We start from the raw sequence: 17,679 nt of genomic DNA, 5'->3' as shown, positions 1-17,679 counted from the left end.
TGTTGCGTCTCAAGGCTTGCATGCCATGGTTGCCGGTGGCGCTGTGTCGCGTTTCTCCATAGCCTGGACTGAGGGTTTAGGTTTAGGCATGAATGTGGGGTGCGCTGTCGCCGATGCACACTGCGCGTCGCTTGTCGAAATTCGGCGAAACGTCGTTATTTTCATATATTTGCAAAACGAGTAATGAGTACTTTGCCTGTTTCTGTGGCATACTAACGAAGCAGACTTTGTGTGTGGTGGCTTGTGAGTAAAGTCACATGTGTTACCAAAATCAAGACTTCACAACAGCTCATTCACTTAAGAATACACACGTGCTTTGCTGGGTGGACAAATTATACCACTTTTATAGCAGTACCTTGCAAGTGTCATGAGGTGTTGTTACATATAGTAACTTCGCTAATGTTTATCGTTAAATGTATAAACTATGGCTCAGAAGTTGACTTAGCTTAGCATGTTTTCTATATGCAATTATGTATGAATATTTAAAGTATTTTTCACTCATGAGATGACAGCGATCTAATTGTTCAAACGGACTTCAGACCACTGCATGATCAAAACTTTCGCTCCATAACCGCAGTTGAGGCAATGCCTACGCTCCAATTCGTCTGATGTCTACTCAAAATGAATAGCAAAAGGCTTCTGAAGTTCAACTGCACAAATTTAACTCAGCTTTTGCCCGTCGGCAGCGATGAGCTGCCGACGGCTGAGTTTGTGCTCGGCACACCCTGGCTTAAGCGTAAACAATTCCGACTAAAAAGAAAGAATTGTAGAGTTCCGTTATAGTCACGGTGGTATCAAGTATAGTGCTTTATTCCTATTATAGGCCTGTGACAATCAAGTGATGGCGAGCGCCGATAGTACTTTGCTTTACAGTGATAGCAACTATTCTAGTTTCTAGTTATGAAATGTTAAAGTTCACTTTTACCTGTTATTGCGCGAAATATAAACACCAGGATAGAAAGTGCATCTTAGTGTTTATTATGGGAAATCACCTGTACCTGACGTCTTGCGGAGTCAGAGAACATCAGATATGTGACATCCGGGGTCGTATCATTTGGACAAATATTGATATTGCCCTTTCTATTCTCGAGCGTGTGTCAGATAGTTTTCACCAGGATGCTCTTATCCAAGTAAATTTTGCAAACTCATTCGATAAAGTGAGCCATAATTTCACTTTTTTTCAACTGCCAGAATGAGTCTTCACCTTAACGGAATGAAGATGTGCTACACCGATGGAACAACTCGAATAATTGTCAATATTCCTATTTCTATTCGCGCTTCTGTGACACAAGGGCGCACACTTTTGCCTCTACTTTTCTCTCTTTATCTAAAATGCTTTGTACCTCAGTGTTATTTCCGAGAATACGGTGACGGGCTTTAATTATGGCACTTCATGAGTCAAAGTCCTCGATTATGCGGATGATATTGCGTATCTATGCTCAGAAAAGAAAATTGTTGATGCAGTGATGTGTTTAACGGAATACTTTTGTTGATCTAATTGCGCCTTTGTTAATTAGGGTCGGCTCCGAAGAATGTGTCTGGGTCAGTCCATCGCAGCTTGCCGGTACTCGGCCCGGATACCGGTGCTCTACGTTAACTTGGTCAATTTCGTAACAGTAGCTCACACTTCTCTGATTGTTCTACAAAACTTCGGTATGCAGCTGAGGCCTGTGGTCCAAGACAATTGTTCGTCTTCCCAATAGCAACAGACTGCAATACTCGTTTAGCTGCCACACTAATGAATGTGCTTCATGCCTTCATTGAGCAAGGGAAGAATACATTAAAATATCGTTCAGGGTCTTCGCCTGTTTAATTTGGAGATCTGGGTAGGAGCTAACGCGGCCGGATGTTTGTTTTGCTTTTTCACCTGAACGGGGTGGCGTGGGCCTCGCAAATTTGTTTATATGGCAATGAACGCTCTTGCGCTTTCTGTGCTTTCGCGATTTTACACATCTAATTCTACGCGAGGTTCCTTAGTGCCATATGTCATTTCCTTTGCCTTCCCTTGTGGTATCCTACTATGTTGAAAACATTTCTTTCTGTGTATTACAAAAAAAAAATAATTCAAGCAGTTTCATTTCATTATTCCGTGTTTCAAATCATATTTATTTAGCTGACGTCACAATGCATTGATTAGGGAGTTGTCTCATGCGCATTTTACCTGCCAGTATATCGTACTACATTTGGAAATCGTCAATTGGATGATGTGTTGAATCACGGTAGGAAAACGTGCGTGTCTCGGGCGGCAAGAACTTTCTTCTTTAAACTTCATGCATGCAAGCTTCCTAAGAAGACATGGCAGCAGATGAATTTATTCTTTGTTCCATGGCACGCAAATTGAATAATGTGTAAACAGCAAGAAACTACTCAACATTGCTTCTTTGAGTCTTTGTGTTGCAGTATGTATTTGTATATACTACAGCGAACATTGCAAAAGGACTTAGAAATTGACTCTATGCCTATCAGGTAATTTGATGCGACTAACGCAAAACCTTGCCCTGTATTCTCACTTTTACTGGAATGCATAGTCGCTGGAAGCAAAAATGATACATCGAAATGTTGTGCCATCGCGAACAACGAGGAACATCCTCCAGGATTAAATCATTCAAATACGCGGGATAGATTGAGCGCTCTAGTTACGCAGTTGATTGGTTCAAGTACTAGACTTGTGGTGAAATTTGGCTGATCAATGACATATTGTTTTAGAGTTCGTGCTTCGGTTTTGTTTCCCTGTAATAAAGAAAAAAAATTATGCCGTGGAGTTGTGGTAAGGTACTGGGTTTGTGATTGAGAAGTCCGCCGTTCGAATACAGGTGCTGGCATGACCGCTCTTTCCAAACACGATTTCGTGTAAGTCCGGAACGTTTCTCTAATGAAATATTGTTTCTAGCCTTATTATTTATTTTCTATCACACGTTGCTTCCTGGAACTTTGGCGAACCCTGTCCGAAACGCATTTTGTACAACAAGAAAGTTCATAAACCACTGAAAATATATTTCGGTGTGTAATAATTACGAACAAGTTAGAAACCCAAAACAAACTTGCACATCACGTACCCACCAGAAACATGGTGACGAATGCCCTTTTGAAACACAGGGGGCAGTAAGAAACAAAAAATATCATGAAAGACTCCCAACTATGGGCTGTCCAGAGGGCCCACGATGCGGCGGTGGGGCATGGCCTGACTGTCCCAACGTTGGAGCGGCCCGCTGCGCGCTGAGTCGCGTGCCTCAGGACGTTTATTAAAGTTTTACATCCATCCATCCATCCATGAAAGACTCCCAAGAAATGTCTGATTTCTGAAAGTGGAATAACGTGTCATCAGACGGATAAGAAAATTTAATAAGTGAAAGCTGTTTCAAGTGGCTGCTGCCAACATATTTAATAATATGTATACGTAAATAAGACAACCAACTCATTCAAATTTTCACAAGTATACACGAGGAAGTACCTTACCAAATGTGTCCACATATGCATTTTGCCGGCTTACTGTTGCCCACAGCCATGTGTGTGTAGGGGTGCTTAGGTCATTATCGCAATTTTAGTTGCTTCAGGCTTTCTTATTACTTCGAATTGTGGACGCGCAGTACGTTTCATGCCGGATGGAGCATCTTCTGTATACATTTTATTTTTCCCAATACAGCATATCCTTTGTGGTGATTGTAAGAAACGTGGTTGAACCGCTTCGCTTATCGTCGCCAGGAAGGTTTCATTTGACATCGATCGAATACTCGAGTACGCACAACAGTCATAGCCTTCTCGTTGTGCAGCCTTACCTCGCATACGTTTCTTCCGCCTCAATTTCGTGCCTCTTCTAAAACACGCACCCACACACACACATACACGAACCCACATATTCTATATATATATATATAATGTATATATCGCAGGGCGATTTTGCCTGCTCAGCTCACGCCGACATCGAGGATTCCTGCGGGAATTTTCTTCTTCGTCCCCTCCGTCTTTCCCTCTTTCGCCACCGCCTCTCTCATATATTTTCCTCGGTCGTGTCCTGATCGTTCTATCTTTTTTTTTGCTTCCCACGCCATTCATCGGTTTACACTTGGCTCCGGCTTGGTTATCGATTTCCCCGTTGTGCCGCTTCTGAGCCGACACGCCGGGGTGGAAATCCCTCTCGTCGTCGGGCAGGCGGTGTCTAAGAAAGGCGGTCCTTATGACAGGAGAAGTATTTTTGGTGAAAGCTATGTCGTGGGACGGCCAGAAGACACTTTAGGTCGGGTCCCACTGCGCTACAAATGCGCAGTATTGCTCTTCTGTCACGAAGAACTACATTTCGAAAGCTATATGTAGCAGCGTTTGATGTGTTGGTTCGTTCTTCAAGCCGTTGCGAAAGTAACTGTCGTGGCAGTGAATCCCCAAATCAGTGTCGTTTTTTCTTCGGTATGTTTGCTAGACATCTGAACATGTCTGATATTTTCAAGCATGCTGCATTATTTCTTGTGTAGTTTACTAAATTGCAATGACAAAGTAATTTATTTTCACTAATACCTTACATTGGCAGGAATTTTTAGTGGATATAAAAAATATTGATCGTGCAAGAAATTATATTGCATCGGAAACAACATTGCGTTATGAGGATGTTTTAGGGAGTAGTCTAGGGAGTATTACATCAATTGCCTCATTGCTTGAAAAAGTAATGGCCGCTCTTGTCATTTTCCTGAAATAGAAAACGCAGAATTTTGCTCTGCGCGTTTTTATTTCGATAGCACTTATATAGACACTCAAAGAGGATTTCTGCCGTCGGCGTCGCCGTGACGTTCCGTATGATGTCAATGGCGATGAAATCGCCACCCCGCACCGGACGCTGTATGTGCGAGTGAAAGGGGACGAGGGACGCGCGCTTTCACGGGGAGAGAACGCACGGCGGAGAATAAACGCGCGTTCGGAGCCGTGCTCCCTGAAGGGCTGCAGAATTAAGCGTCTCTTTCCTTTTTTACTATCACCATGTATAAAGAGCAAACGCGACTTCTTCCGCCGCGCGAAAGGCCGTGGGGGGACGGGAGGCCACGTTTAGCTGCGGCACCAAATGCGTATTTATATAAAAAAGTTGTCGCAGTTTCACCTGAAAGGTGAAGCATCAATTGCGATAGCAAATTTGTAGAGAGATATACGGAGTAATGATATTAGCTTTATCAGCTGTATAAACTTGGACATGCAGCAGCACCGGCAACGCGCCGAACTGTTGTCGACGCCGTCGGCATTTTGCCCGCGTTCGCTCAAAATGCGTGCGGCGTTGGTGACTGTTGCCGGAGCCTCTGATATAAATAGGCACTTGGTGCCGCAGCTAAACGCCGCCTCCCTTCCCTCCCCCTTCCCCCCCTCCCCCACGGCCTCTCGCGCATCGGAAGAAGGCGCGTTTGCTCTACATATATGGTGATTGTAAAGGAGGAAACAGACGCCTACTTCTGCAGCCCTTAAGGAAGCACGGCGCAGAACGCGCGTTTGTTCTCCGCCGTGCGTTCACTCCCCGTGAAAGAGCGCGTCCCTCGCGCCCTTTCACTCGCACATACAGCGTTCGGCGGCGCGCGGCCACGATTTCATCTCCATTGACGTCATACGGAACCTCACGGCGACGGCGACGGTGACGGCGACGGCGACGCCGACGGCGACGCCGACGGCAGAAATCTGCTTTTGAGTGTCCATATAATTGCTATCGCAATAAAACGTTGTGAGGCGAGAAGGTGGTAACGACTTCCGACGCTGCTCGAGGAGTTTCCCGTTCTGATCTCGTCGAAAACCTCCGAGCCGCCTCCAGAGGCCCTGGCAACAGTCACCAACGCCGCGCGCGTTCGGTGCGAACGCGCGCAAAACGGCGTCGGCGTCGACAACAGTTCTGCCCGTTGCTCGTGCTGCGGCATGTCCAAGTTTATAAAGCTCATAAAACTACTATCCTTACTCCGTATAGCTGTCTACTAAGTTGCTATCGCAATTGATGCTTCGAATTCCGGGTGATACTGCTTCATTTTTTTTACAGCGAAGCTGTTAAGGACTCACTCACTCTTCGAAAAAAATCACCGCATATCCACGAAGTGAATTATGATGAGTGGGCGAAGCACCGCGGGATCATTCGGTTAACCGTGAATCCCCGACGCCGGCAAGCGGACTCAGAGGCGGCGAGCACGCGGAAAGCGGCGGCAAAACGCCGGAAGCGTTCTCTACCTGAGATTGGTGGCGCCGATGCTCGGTTCAAGCGCGAGCTTCGCGACCCCTCAGCTCAGAGTCCGCTTGCCGGCGTTGCCGTAGTGCTGGAGCTTCGCGAGCCCTCAGGTCCGGTCCGGATCCGCATGGCGCCGTTGTCGTGCTGCTGCAGCTTCGCGAGCCCTCAGATCCGGGTCCGCATGGCGGCGTTGCCGTTTTGCAGCCGCTTCCCGCGCCCTAGACTCCGGGTCAGCTTGTCTGCGTCGCCGTGCTCCAGCAGCTTTGCGAGCCCTCGACGCCGCTTGCAGTTGAGCCGCCACTCTCGCCTTTTCATCCGTAGTGGGCACGCCGTTATCACAAGCGACCGTTATCATCCATGGCTGAAGAGAGAAAGAGAGCGCGCGTCAAGAACGAACGCCCTTGTGCACCGCAGCGCACCTAGCGGACTCCATGCACACCAGAGCTACGGACGAGAGAGAAAGAGAGTGCGCGGCGGGAACGAATGCCCTTGTGCACCGCAGCGCCCCCAGCGGTCTTCATGCAAACCAGGGCTACGGACAACGGACGACGAGGCAGGGACAAGGCTCGGCCAAGGGTGCTTCGCCCCTAAAAAACTCTCATTGGCCCTATGCTTTATGTGCGAGTGAAGCGCGCAAGGGCGAGGGACGCATGCTTTCACGGAGAGCGAACACACGGCGGAGAGCAAACGGAACTTCCTAGTGGAAGGGGAGCGGTGGGCGAGAAGTGCATCGAGGCACCCGAGATACAGTGCCTAGAATATACTTACTCATATTCTAGGCACTGTACCCTAGACTGTGCGTGTGTGCGCCCGCTCTTCCACTGCGGCGCATGCGCGCAGCCATGCCTAGGGAGCCTCCATGCAAGCGCAACGCTTGCATGTACGCTCCCTAGCCCTGCCGGCCTCTGCCGCCTGTGGCGCTGACTCTCTTTGGGTTCTCGCCCACCTCTCCCTTAACAGTGTCGTCCAGGGCGTTTAGCCGTTCCCTCACGTAGCCAGCGTTGGGACAGCGATTGTGTGCGGTCACACAAACAACGCGCACAACTGTTGTCAACGGCGGCGGCGTTTTTCCCGCGTTCTCACCGAACCAACACCACCTAGACTCTAGGTGGTGTTGATCGAACGCGCGCGGCGTTGGTGACGTGTTTATGAAGAACGTGCCAACCTTTGCCGTACACCGTATAGCGTGTACCATATCGACCATAAGGCCATGGTTGCTCTGGTCACTAAATAAATGAAAACCACCGGATTATATATATTTCTCATTCTTTAATAGTTCAAATAACCAATTACACTATTACATGTTAATAGTCATAACTGGAAATACATAATTCCCACCATAATACAGCTTCGCTGGTCTTCCATCTCCACCCCCCTGGAAGGGCTGACAGTTTAAAAAAAAATTATTTATCTAGAAGCTGTATTTTTCCAGTAGGTCAAAAAGCGACGTAGATGGCACAGTAAGTGGAAAAATTAGGTCAGCTCTCACCTATAGTGTTCCACTGCTAGTTAAAACGCATTGCTTATACATATCGGTTGCAGTATGAACTTCAATACCTTAAACGCACGTTGTTTTGCGTTCCTTCAGAGAAACGCCTCCTCTGTGGTGTGCGATACACAGGGTTTTGTGTCCTCTCACGCTTCAAGGAAGCCACCCGTGCAACAAACCGAATAAATTGCGCAACGCCTGAATCGCATTGTACGACAACTTCACTGAAATTGGCTTCTTAACTCAATAATGGCATTTGCCACTAAACTCGTAAGTTTAAAACATAAATAAATACTGAAGTGGAATACAGGCAGCCACCAGATCACCCAAGAGATCGATTATATTTACCTGCTGTTAGAACCTAAAAAGACATTAAAAGCATTCTGTCGGCATAATGCCACATTTTACACGAAGCTGCCCTTTGCTGCAGTAGAAAGACGTAGCAGCGACGTTTAATTGTCACAGAAATAATGGAGTTGTGGTTACAGGCAAATTTCACAGAGCCTTTATTCTATGATTTCAGTTCATGTCTTGGGCAGTTAAAGCGCACTCTCTGTAGCCAAAGTGCACCGCCATTTTCCAGGCACGCTTATGTGCGATTTTCTCAACTTCTGGGGCTATATAATTCTACTTATTAAGCAATTCTTTTGGCAAATGCGCATAATGCTAACTGAAGTAGTAATTCCAAGAAAATTTCAATCTACTGCGTCAGCTATTTCAGCTTACTGGATAACAGAGCGCTCTCAGAGGAAAAGATCCTGGGACCATGGCCTACGCATTCTTGCACGTGAAAGGCCACAAAGCTCTTCTTCACTTCTTGAAGGCGAGTGGACTGTATGAGGGCTTGTGACAGTGGACCTTCCTCTGCGACTGACTCTGTGAATGACTGAATATTTATTAATTTTTCCTTGTCGCTCCTTTTTATCTATTCTTCCCCTTTCCCTCTCCCCAAGCGTAGGGTAGCCTCCAGGGCATGTCCTTGGTATACCTCCCTACCTTTCCCCTCTCGATCTCTCTGTCTCTCTCTCTCAGCAATTCTGATTTTTTTTAACAACATGCGCTCTTTTCATTATACATCGTGTGGTATGTATGCCTATAGCATTGCCTATATTGCCTTTATCGTTTTTTGGTGTTGTTTGCCCTGATCTGTCGTATCGTTTTTTTCCCGTCCCGAATGCAGGAGAGCCAACCTTAAACATATTGTCATGAACGGCCCTCTCTTTACTTATATATATATATATATATATATATATATATATATATATATATGTGTGTGTGTGTGTGTGTGTGTGTGTGTGTGTGTGTGTGTGTCTAGCTTTTTGTAATAGAAATGGATGACCACAGTGGCAAATGTACGTTGTATTACTGGTCTGTTAGACTTGATCAGTTATGGTAGCGATCGACTTGTCTACAGATATTCGTTGTTCATGCCACGGAACACACGGACCGCTGGCATTGAAAGAGCACAGGCAATCGTGCCTCAGCGCTTAAAGATGACAATTGAGTGTATGATGCCTCCGTTACGCCCTTTTGAACGTCGCTATTGGAAATGAGAAATAAAATTTTACCGTACTAGAAGTCACACCTTCAGTGATATTGCCAACAAACATTAGGAAGAAATCGGGAACAATATTTTTTGTCACTTGTGTGGCCAGTAACTAGCGTATGTAAGGCGGTCTTATACAAAGGGTTGGGGGCCAGAGACCGCATTTTCTTAAGTTTTGACTGGCTGCCCGGATCATATCGTTTCGTTCTTACAACGATGTCCGGATGTCCTCTTTTGAGTGCCCGGCTTTTGAGTGCCTGGCTTTTTGGCTCAATGTCACATGAAGGTCTCCGACAAAGGAAGCTAAAAGCATTTCATGCTTAAAAAAACATGTAAAAATATCGTGAATGGTAGCGCCGTGGCTTCGTTGAGATAGGTAAATTCTTACGTGCGGCTCCACGTAGAATAATGCATATCAGTATTGACTGATTCTACCATATTTCAATGAGACGCAAATTCGTTGCAGCACTCCTCCGGCTTCGAGAACTGCTACGTCTGTCTTCAACGGGAGACATCACGTTCCAGCTACGGCAGTGCGCGCCAGGTGAGGAGCTGCGCAAGGTGTTCCGCGAAGTGGGACGGCGTGGCGAATCAAACATCCTGTTGGACGCCCCCACGCATCGCATTAGGGAATACCTGAAACAGGTAAGATATATCTATACTCAATGAAGAGATATATGTTAGAGCCCTGATGTAAATTTTTAAATAAGAATTTGTAGAATATTTCTTTGTAGATGTTATTTAGGAATTTTGGCACTCCGAGGTTGCGTTAGCTGCTCTTTCTCACGTAAAATGATTACGCGCTAAAAATAACTGTCATTACTGAACAACTATAAGATCACAAGAATAAAGAGTCACATATATCACATCTAAAATAATGTCAAGTCACATGTATCTACTCAAGACAGCTGCGAATGTCACTTCACTTTATTACCTCAAAGACTCCCGTTTAGGGGTCATTACGTACGGGGTGGGCTAACAAATGAAGGTTGCAGAGAACAGTCGTCACAACAGTAGTGACCCAAAACAGACTGAAACATTAACTATATATATATATATATATATATATATATATATATATATGAACGAGAAGAAAGGGAACCGAGGGGCCCGATTTTTATTATTCATATCATACGAAGCCAACAAACATTGACACCAAGAACAACATAGGGGAAATTACTTGCACACACTAATTGAATGAAAGAACTGATAAATTAATGAAAATGAAAACGGATGAAAAAACAACTGTCCGCAGGTGGGGAACGAACCCACGTATTCGCATTACGCATGCGATGCTCGTACCATTGAGCTACCGCGGAGCCGTTTTCCCATCCACTTTCTGGGGTATTTATGTTTTTACAACTAGAACAAACCCTGGCAGTGTTAGCCAGAGCCACCACTCACAAACCATAGGGCGGATGGAACATCCTTTCTGCTGCAGGCGTCACGAGCACGTTATCTTTTTGGGTGATGGCAACTGGAAGTGGTGGCGCTGGCAACACTCCCAGGGTTAGTTCTACTTGTTAAAACATAAATACCCCAGAAAGTGGAAGGGAAAACGGCTTCGCGGTAGCTCAATGGTGAGAGCATCGCACGCGTAATGCGAAGACGTGGGTTCGGTACCCACCTCCATGCTCTCCGATCCGCAGCCTTGTCTTCCATCCGGCTACTCCGAGCGAAAGAGAAAGCGCGCCAAGAGCGAGCACCTTTTATTATAACACCCCTAGCGGTAACCCTTCGCACTACATTGTAGGTTTTCTCATCAACCATAGGACAAACTAGCGCGATCTAGTGACATTATATACACTTATATATAGAAAGATCGACACTTACGCCATCTAGTGAACACTTCATAAAACTACGGGTGGCTACATACTACATCGGAGGAAGGACAGACCCACGCCCTAAGGAGCTTCGCCCCTAAAAAATGTGGGACGCTTGCACAAGTGGTGCAATGCTGGAGTAAACAACGAAACTAGTGATCGACCTAGCTTCTTTCAGGTTTTACTAGGCTTGGCTAACTTTTGCTAGGAAATGCTAAGTGCTTTTAGGCACGGTATTCCGAATCGGCTCGCCGCCGACGCGCACATTCTCTCTTGGTCGCACGACGTGCTTCATGATGAGTGGCTTCTTCGGGTGACTGGATCTTGTTTGGTCATCCCATGTAAAGGCTACATGTACTCGCCACAGAATCAACGAGGGTTCTGCCGCCGTCGCGGCGGCTCCGAGCTTTATCTCCTCGGTTACGTCACGGCGAAGCTGCGCCTCCACACTTGTTTGGCCGTGGCTGGTCGAAGCCTGCCGAGCCGCCGCCAGAGGAGCCTGCTGCAGTCAGGGACACCGCGCTCATTCAGCGCGAACGAGGGGAAACGGAGAAACGCTGACGGCGTCGGCAGCAGCACTGCGCTTTGCCTCGTTTCTTTCTCTGGCTCTCTCTCTCTCTTTCTCTCCCTCGCTCTCATTTTCTCTTTCTCTCTCCCGAGCATAGCGCGCTTCGGGCGCATGCTCTCCTTCCCTCTTCTTTACGTCCCATGTCAAGGCAAAATGTGCACGGCATGGAGAGGAGGCGAAGCACACGCCCCTCCGCGATGTGGTTGCTAGGCTATGCGCGTTGACGTCATCGCCAGGAGCAGTTTTTGTTTGCACTACGCGACGCAACCAAGAGCTTAAACAGCTCCGCTGTTAAAATTGGGTCACACGCGAACATCTTTGGTATGCTTTCGAGCAACACTGGGGGGCTTCTCCGTAAAGCTCTGCTACGCATGTATATGGCTCTTTGTGAAGGTCTCCTTCGATACAGCCTTCCTGTGCTACAGGGAGTTTCCCCAACCAACGTAAAAGCACTCACTGGTGAGCAAGCAAAAGGCCTAAGAGTGTGCCTCGGCCCGCAAAAGACATCAAGTGTATGAACTCTTCCATAAAGCAGATGCCTCTATCGGTCCCAATGCTTCTGTAGCAGGAGTTTCTCCGAGTCCACATGCGCTTCGCTACCACAGTGCTGGGTTATCCGCTTGCTTCAGACAGCGATTTTGTGGTGCAGAGCTTGCTCCCGCTGCATTATCAAAGCGCATCTATGCCCACGGAGCTACTATGAAAATCCCGTCGTTGTCCGTATTCACTCCCATGCCTTGGTTGAAGAGCAAGAGAAATACAGCCGGTCCAGCGCTGACATATTTCGCTCTATAGCATGTCAACACCAGCTACACGGCCCACCGTCATACTTACACTGATGGATCCCTTACGGCTACATCATCTGCCATTGGTGTGCGGATTCCGTCTGAATGTGCTACAATCTATCTGCCTCGCTCAGTCACCGTACTTAAGCTGCAGCCAACAAACTAGCTGCACTGCGGGAAACATTTTATTACATCATATACCAGACAGCTTAGTCTTGGGCCATCTTCACCGACTTAAGAGCGGCCCTTCAGTCCCTGAAGTCGCCACACACGCAGAAAGAACTCGTAGTAGACATTAGACGCCTATATGTGTGTGTGTGTGAGAGAGAGAGAGAGAGACTGTGTGCTGTTAAGTGTTTCTCGCTGTATATATCATAATCATCACCCAGCACCGGGAGTAGCAAGTCAAGTGAAGAGCCTGCCTAACATCTCCAGCATTTCATTAAAGGGTGTTTCTCTCCCTCTCTTTATAGAATTGTGTTTTGTCATCAGAGCAGCCGCGAGTGGTCTGGCTTGAGGATGTTAGTTTTAAACGCCCATTGTTATCGGTGTTTATAAAAACCCGGTTAAAGGGACACGACCAGGATATAAGCACATAAAGCAAACACCATAAGGTATAGAATGGTTGTCGTGGCGCCTAATTATCAAGCGAGAAATGAAACAGGATGCCTCGCTCTTATACTGAACCACTCAAGCGAAAACTGCCTGCTAGCTCCGCTCTTCTCCTTTTTCTCTCTTATTTTTGCGAGCGCCAGTCGAGTTAATTGCTGTTTTGAGCAGTTCCCTTCACGTTTTTGCTTCGCATTCTGCAACGCGTGGCAGCTGGCGGTTTGTTAACGACCAATATTGGGCGGAGCGTAAGCGCGATCGTAAAACAGTCTCGGGGCTCCTCCATCGCACTATAGGCGACGACCGCAGCTTCGCACAGCGCACTTCAATAACGCATCGCCTCCCCCGAGGCCGATACTCATGTCAAGGAGCTAAGCGCACGGGCTTCCACTTCCACGCACTTCTCTGGCGCTCCAGGCATGCTGAGAATGCATCGCACTGGAAGCGACACCATGCGACATAATTGCACTTTGGGGCGACAGGAAGGCTCCACTGAAACTGTCGATAGCACCCACAGTGCACGCCGCCGCGCGCTACTTGTGTACATTCATAGCCAGGCATGTGTCTGGACTGATGGCTCGCCGCAGGGTTACGCCATGTAGGCATGATGAAGTGGCAAAATTGTGAATGTGGCTTTAGGTCTAGAATAGGCAATACTGGTATTTTCCTCAGTATAGTCAGTGAGTATCACTAAGCGAAAAACCATTTATTCTACCGCATCTTGAGTGAAGGAAGCTAGCTTCCCTTGAAAAGTACATAAGAATATCCCCCCCCCCCCCCCCAGAAAAAAGAAAGGCAGGCACAGGCACAGGTCAAGTACTCCAGAACATTCCTAGGTCAAGCACTCCAGAACTTTCCTACAGGCGAATAGCCAAGCTAACATCTCCAGCATCTCATTAAACCCTGTTTCTCTCACTCCCTCCAAAACTTTCCTCAGTCGCCTTAAGGGTCATTGACTCATATATGCTGCGCGGATTCTTTGCCACAATATAGCGGGTGTTCAATATTAAGCTTTACAAAATTTTTAACAATCGCATGTGGCAGGTAGCACAATTGTTATCGCTGAGCAGTGATATTCGAAGAGGCGGACATTACTAGCAGGAGAAATCGATACACGTATCATATAATTAACAAAAATTGACTAATAAGCTTCTGGGTAATTACCTTACGACACATATTGCAATTTTCAAATTGTAGCCGGTGAGCTTGTCTAGCATATCCACTTGGAATGAATTTCCAGTATGACACCAGTTTGGAGATATGCGCCATCAAACTCGCCGTAAGAATGCACTGTTGTTGCACTTAATTTTTTACCAGAATGCTGTTTTATACCTTGAAGCACAAAATTCACTGGAACGCCCATGTATTTCGCCTTACACGTTGGGAAACAATATCTCGAAACTGGTGTCATCCTGTAAATTCATTTCAAGTGGGTGCATCTTGCAAACTCACCGGCTACAATTCATAATTTGAAATGTGTGCCGTAAAGCAATTAAACAAAATTAAATTATAGGGTTTTACGTGCCAAAACCAGTTCTGATTATGAGGCACGCCGTAGTGGGGGACTCCGGAAATTTGGACCACCTGGGGTTCTTTAACGTGCACCTAAATCTAAGTACACGGGTGTTTTCGCATTTCGCCCCCATCGAAATGCGGTCGCCGTGGCCGGGATTCGATCCCGTGCCCTCGTGCTCAGCAGCCTAACACCATAGCCACTGAGCAACCGCGGCGGGTCGTAAAGCAATTAACTAAGAAGTTCATTAGTCAATTTTGTTAGTTAGTTGAATATGTGTTTTGTTTTCTCGTGCTATGTCCGCCTCATCGAATGAGCCAGCTCAACAATAATAAATATGCTACCTGCCACAGGCACTTTTTTAAATTCCGTAAAGCTTAATTCTGAACACCCGGTACATTTGCACGGTTTCCGATGGGCCTCCTGTCTCACTTCAAAGCGCTTTCATTCCAGACATTACTGTTCCTGTGGCATCTCATCCCATGTGAATAACGTAAATTTATTGCACAAAGTGTAATCTTCCTGACCGTACCGATGCTTACATATGCACGCTACAGCGTAGCCCGAGCTTATTGAGCAAGAATGTATTTATTCAATTAGGCCCTCGACGCACAGCGTAATAAAGCGTTTTCCCAGACCACGCAGAAGAAATAGAACTTGTAGAAACAAGCACAATTTCAACATTTCCCTAGCACTGAAAATTCTCATAACACTGAAAAAGCGAAAAAAAAAAAGAACAACGCAAAAACGAAGCAGAAGAATAAGAACAACGTATCAGTGATATTGCTACGACGCCGACGCAGGCATACTATAAAGTGTATTCCACCCTGTAGGATAGAATACCGTATAACACGCTCTTCGTATAACACAGTTTTTGTTTTTGGTAGCCGTTTGATATTATATAGCTGGTCACTCTTCCGAAAACGCTCATGCTGCTTTCTTAAGATAACCAAGGATGTTCATGACAGGCACATTTTATAGGTTGTGTATTCGTCATGTACAAAGACTAAAGTGCGCGTGTGTGGTGCGGTGGACAGCTAGTGGATCTAAAGTGAGAGAAAGAGCGGTGGGGTTCGGCGCTTATACTAGCAGGGTGTGGCACTTAGGCCAACAGCCTATCACGGATTCACACGGGTTGCTCAGGTGGGAGGAGAAGAAGAGAAAGAAAAAGGCAAGAGTTTTTTTTTTTGAAGTCTGGCGTGGCGCTGCGTGGAAGAAGCAAGGCTATCAGGCGGCGGGCCCTGGCTTCGAGGCTTGAGGAGTGCTGAGCGTAGAAGCGAGGCTGTCTCGCTGCCGGCTCTAGCTTCTAGAGTTCAGCGGGACCGGAACAAATATCCAGAAGCTTGTACGAAACGATCCGGCTTCTGTTCTACCTTGTGGCCTCTGCTAGTCGCTGGTCCAGGAAACATGGGGCTTAGCAAATAATTGTGATCAGTCACAATCACTGATTAAGCGTCGGTACAGTTGCAGGGCGTGAGTCGCGTGAGGTTAAGCCGCTGATGGGCTCTTGAAGGCTATCTGCAGCTCTGCCAAAGAGTCGCAGGTGGGGCGGGAGAAATTCTTCTCGCCTTCAGCCTCATGCTATAAATAACAATTCAGGCTATAAGTAACAATTAGGCATCTTTTACTTACACTTTGTGAAGTGGAGTGGAACTTGCGGCACTTTAGTCTTCTACGTGGATTTTGTTGCCATCCCATTATAATTTGGTGATAGCTATAGTCGTGATTAATATGAGAACAGTCGTGTTCGTGCCTAAATGCGAATTTTCTCGCAAAATATTTTTGTCTTTGATTTTGTTCTTTAGGTAAATAATCAGTCAGACGAAACATTCAAAGACAGGAGAGGTAGAGAGGTAAACCTTGGCCGGTATTTTGTAGCGATGCCTTTCCGATGCTAATGCCTTTTCGCGCTTTTCGCGCTTGGTCTGTGGTCAGAGCGACGGTCCGCTCGCGTTATCAACGGGATCAGCCGGCCGTGAGCGGTGGATGATAAGACTAGTATAGAATAAAGCTTAACACATCGCTACAAAATGCCGGCCTTTATCTCAGGTATGTTTATCTGTTTCTTTTTTGTTCTGCCTTAAGGGCATAGATTTTGTAATCACATTCGCGAAATATTTGACTCTTTCAAGGCTTTAAGGTTGTTAATTTTCCACTCGATATCGGCGTTTATGCATGAAAAACATCACTTTCAACATGTGTCAGGTTGTTAGTTAGAGGCACTAAAACAACCTTATGGTTGTAATTGGCAGCGCATTGCCCACAGGGTGGCTGTAATAATTGCGAAATCCACAGCTTGGATGTTATTGTTGCGGGTACGACCTCCTTCGTCCCAAGGCGGCTAAGTGATAACACTAAAAAGGCGATAAGCTTTGTTGGGAACATTTTAGGTAAACTTATCCCCTTCGGAGCTTATCTTGGCCCTAAAAATAATCGTCGTTTATCTTGGGTGCGTTTCCTTGGTTTAATGTTGCGCGCCTAGTACATTAAAGTTACAGATGACATGCGCATTTTCAGCTAGGCATAGCAGTCTTGACAGGAAAGTAGCAAGCGCAATGTTTTCAAGAAAGCAAACGCAAGTAAAACATATGAGGGTAATTGTTTAGGGGCAATATATTTATATATAGTCTCAAAGGATGCAAATGTTTTTTTTTAAGTAAGGTCTGCCGAGCCCCTGCGTTTTACAAAGCTCTCAACTAAAGTTTCGAATAATTCGTTTTTAAACCATATTACGTGCTGTCAGCATTCTGCGCAAGGGTGAAAAATGGGGCTGTCAGACACTTGCAACGCATATGCTTTCTGTCCTCGTTCGACTCCACGCCAGTAGTTAAACTGCTGCAAACTTGAGCGAAATCTGGCAAAAAGACAAAAAAAGAAGGATAATTGGAGTATCACGCGAGAAGCTCTCGAAAGCGTTCTGAACTTGAGTAGGTAAGTCTAGGAAAGTGTGACCGTTCACTGTCTTCAACGTTCCTCCTGTCTTTTTGCAAAGGCTGGCGCACTTCTCAAACTATGACGCTTCGCGTGTAAGGCAACACTGCAAATGTTTGCGCGGCGCCTTTGTTTGTTTACGTTTCACAGGCTGCTAAAGTGAGTGGCTGCTTTCCGACACGCTATTCACCAAGTTAGTTAAGTTGGTTTCCTGAAACGCTTTTTTACCAAGTTTAC

The 17,679-nt window shown here is 46.4% G+C and overlaps 1 protein-coding gene across 1 annotated transcript in view; it reads left to right on the top strand.

Moving 5' to 3' along the window:
• The window catches only part of LOC119461601 (glutamate receptor ionotropic, kainate 2), a 237,773-nt gene that overhangs the window by 148,606 nt on the left and 71,488 nt on the right, over positions 1-17,679 (top strand). Inside the window, exon 4 of the mRNA XM_037722955.2 lies at positions 9,680-9,858. Within this exon, the coding sequence (XP_037578883.1) occupies positions 9,680-9,858 (179 nt within the window). The remainder of the gene's footprint in view (positions 1-9,679; positions 9,859-17,679) is intronic.

This window comes from Dermacentor silvarum, chromosome 8 (genome assembly GCF_013339745.2).
Source record: "Dermacentor silvarum isolate Dsil-2018 chromosome 8, BIME_Dsil_1.4, whole genome shotgun sequence".
In the NCBI taxonomy this organism is placed as follows: domain Eukaryota; kingdom Metazoa; phylum Arthropoda; class Arachnida; order Ixodida; family Ixodidae; genus Dermacentor; species Dermacentor silvarum.
This window is presented reverse-complemented; position numbering and strand designations above follow the sequence as displayed.